Source organism: Monoraphidium neglectum (assembly GCF_000611645.1).
Source record: "Monoraphidium neglectum strain SAG 48.87 unplaced genomic scaffold scaffold04180, whole genome shotgun sequence".
NCBI lineage: Eukaryota > Viridiplantae > Chlorophyta > Chlorophyceae > Sphaeropleales > Selenastraceae > Monoraphidium > Monoraphidium neglectum.
Genome location: NW_014009449.1, coordinates 1 through 2,828, shown reverse-complemented (window position 1 = coordinate 2,828; position 2,828 = coordinate 1). Strand labels below are relative to the sequence as shown.

At 71.2% G+C, this 2,828-nt stretch overlaps 1 protein-coding gene across 1 annotated transcript; it reads left to right on the top strand.

Annotated features, from left to right (window-relative positions):
• Positions 1–1,626: 1,626 nt before the first annotated feature.
• Positions 1,627–1,881, top strand: MNEG_13986 (hypothetical protein; the record flags this gene model as incomplete). Its single annotated transcript, XM_014037541.1, has 1 exon — positions 1,627–1,881. A coding segment is annotated over one exon (255 nt), but the record flags the coding sequence as incomplete, so codon positions are not given.
• Between the last annotated feature and the right edge of the window lie 947 nt (positions 1,882–2,828).

The following is a 2,828-nucleotide window of genomic DNA, read 5'->3' as shown; positions in this document are numbered from 1 at the left end:
GGGGGGGGGGGGGGGGGGACGTGTCACCGCAGTGCTGCGCTCACCTAGCGGCAGCTGCGCGCGGTGCTCGGCGCCGCCGTCCTCCGTCGATGGCGCGCGCAGTCTCCCTACGCCGGCCGGCCCGGCAGGGGCGGGGCGTGGCGCGCTCATGCGCAAGAGCGCGTGAACTGCTGTCGCCCCCAAGGGTCGCGCACGCGCGTGCGCGCGCGCTCGCCTGCCGGTTTGCTTGGCCGCCTGGACGGCCAGTCCTTTGCTGAAGCTGCGCCAGTTCTTGCCGGACCCCAAAAGACCGTGTAGATAAACCGCCGTCAGCGGACCACGGTGGCAGCTGCCCTGCGTGCAGGTGGCGGGGCGGGGGGCAGGGCGGAATCCAACCGCGCCGATGGGTTGAGGCGCAGAGGACTCCGCCGCGGGCGCAGGCGCGGGTGAGGGGACGGGCAGGCAGGGCAGGGGGTGCGCGCGGGCCAGGGGCTCGGGCGGGGAGCGCGCAGGCGGCTGGGGCACGGTAGTTCGCAGCACCTGGTCGGGCTGCCGCGGCTGCTCGACCGCCAGGAGGGTTTTGTGATCTATGTATGTCTCGTCCACGCTGAGCAACGGCTGCGCATCCGACTGCGCGGCGGCGTGCTGGCCGCGGGATGCGCCCGACAGCGCAAGGAGAGCGCGCAGCTTTGACGCATGCAGCAGGTCAGGCGCCGCCGACCGCAGGAGAGCGGCGGCAACCACGTGATGCAGCATATGGTGGACCTCACTCTGCTTTCAGGGTGATTTTGGCGGACTCGATGATGAGTCAGGGCCATCGAGTGCTGAGTATGATACTGTGGTCGTTCGTATGCAAGCAACGTGCGTGGAAATACGTGCCTTCCCACCTCGACATACAGCACGGGGGAGACCGCTGGGCGGACACTACCAGTAATTGGCGCGCTCATCTGTTTGTGCGCCAGCGGCACGGGCGCTTGTCACACTTATCGTTGTTCCTCGGTTTCCTACCACGAGGTATAGCCCGTTAGCCCCATATCCGAGCTCCCATCCAACAGAGCGTTGCACACGAGGCCCAGGCGGACGGAGGCGCCCTCCCCCCATGTTGCTCTTTTGGGCTGGGGGGCTTTCTGGGATCACGTGAGTTTGCTGAGGACCCGGACCTCTTCTGGCAGCGCACACCGGCCTGGCGGTGTGGCCAACGAAGCCCTGGCCGGTGGAACAGCATGGATAGACCCATATGGATTGGATTCGGGGCGACTTCATTGCGCTCGCCCTCGCAGCAGGGGATTGGAGGCGAGCGGACTGGTGGCGGCCGGCAGGGGTGCCGCCGGCCGCTGGCCACACGTGCATGCCGCCGGCCCGAATCCCCACATCCGTGCGGCGGCACCGCTCCACCTTCCGCGCAGAGCCAATTCCATTGGGAGGCCTCTACAACCTCGGGGCGTAGCCGGCTAAGCCGCCGCTCTCTGCAGGTGCGGAAGCTCGCTCTTTCCCGCGGCGGCCGCACGGCGCGCGCGCGCATGCGCCAACATTGACTGAGTGCATGCAAGCGCATGCAGTGCCCATGCAGCGCCCCATGTGCCCTCCCCCTCCTTCACGGCTGCCCTCGCATGCCCCTCATCCCCCAGACGAGCCCGCCCGCCCGCCATGGAGCTGCATAAGCGCTCCAAGCACGACCATGGCGGCGGCGCGCTGCTGCTCAACCCCCTCGCCGCGCCGCACGCCAAGGCGGCGCGCGCCGCCGCCCGCGGGCACCACGCCGCGCGCGGCGCCGCCCCCGGTCGGCACCCAAAGTTCGCGGGGGCGGAGTACCGGGAAGTGCTGCAGCAGTGCGCAGATGCTGCCGAGGCGGACGCTGTGTTTGGCATGGTATCTCTGGGGAAAGACGCCGCAGGCTGGCAGGTGCGCATGCGCGAGCGCATCCCGCATCCCCCTGATGTGTTGCGTAAACAGCTATTTGTACTGCAAGCGGTCCGCACTGACGATGCCGTGGTCAGCTGCATTGCAGCGCCCCAGGGCAGCCGCTTAGATCACCCTCACACTAAAAGCCCTTTGCCGGCGCTGACGGCCGCCGCGATCTCTTTCCAGGCGCCCGGCGTCGCGGCCGGCGAAGGTAGCACGCCGGAGGCCGAGTTGTCAGACCGCTCCATGCAGGTTGTGCCCCCGGCCCACCCGCCAGCGCGCCCGCCGCAGCAGCAGCGCGGCCCCGCGCCTGCGCCCACGCCTGCGCCGGCGCAGGCACCGGCGCAGCACGGCCCCCGGCGCTCCCCGCAGCCCGCGCCCGGCGCGCAGCCGGCGCGGAAACGCGGCCGCGCGGCGCTCGCGGCAGCGGCCGCCGCGGCCGCCGCAGCCGCTGCTGCGGCCGAGGCGCCGGCCGGGCCCGGAGAGGCCAGCGACACTGATAGCAGCAACAGCGCCCCCGCCGCAGCGGGGTACCCACCGCAGGCCTGCTATGGCGCGCCTGCCGCCGGCCCCCACGCGCACGCGCATGCGCAGCACCACGGCGGCTGGGGCCGGGCGCCGCCGCCGCCCCCGTTTGCGTTCATGCAGCACCCGCCGTGGATGATGCCGCCAGGGGGCGGCCACATGATGCCACCGCCGCCCTTTGGGGGGCCCCCTATGATGCCGCCGCCGGGGCTGCTGCTGCCGCCGGGCTTCATGATGCCGCCTTTCATGCTCGCCGGCGCCCCCATCGTGCCGGGCATTCCTGTGGAGATGCACCCTGCTTCGGGGGGGCAGCAGCAGGAGGAGCGGCATGCGGCGGCCGAGCAGCAGCAGCAGCAGCAGCAGCGGCCGAAGTTAGCAGAGGATGACGGGGAGGCGCAGAGCAGGCGGCGCCAGTGCGAGCC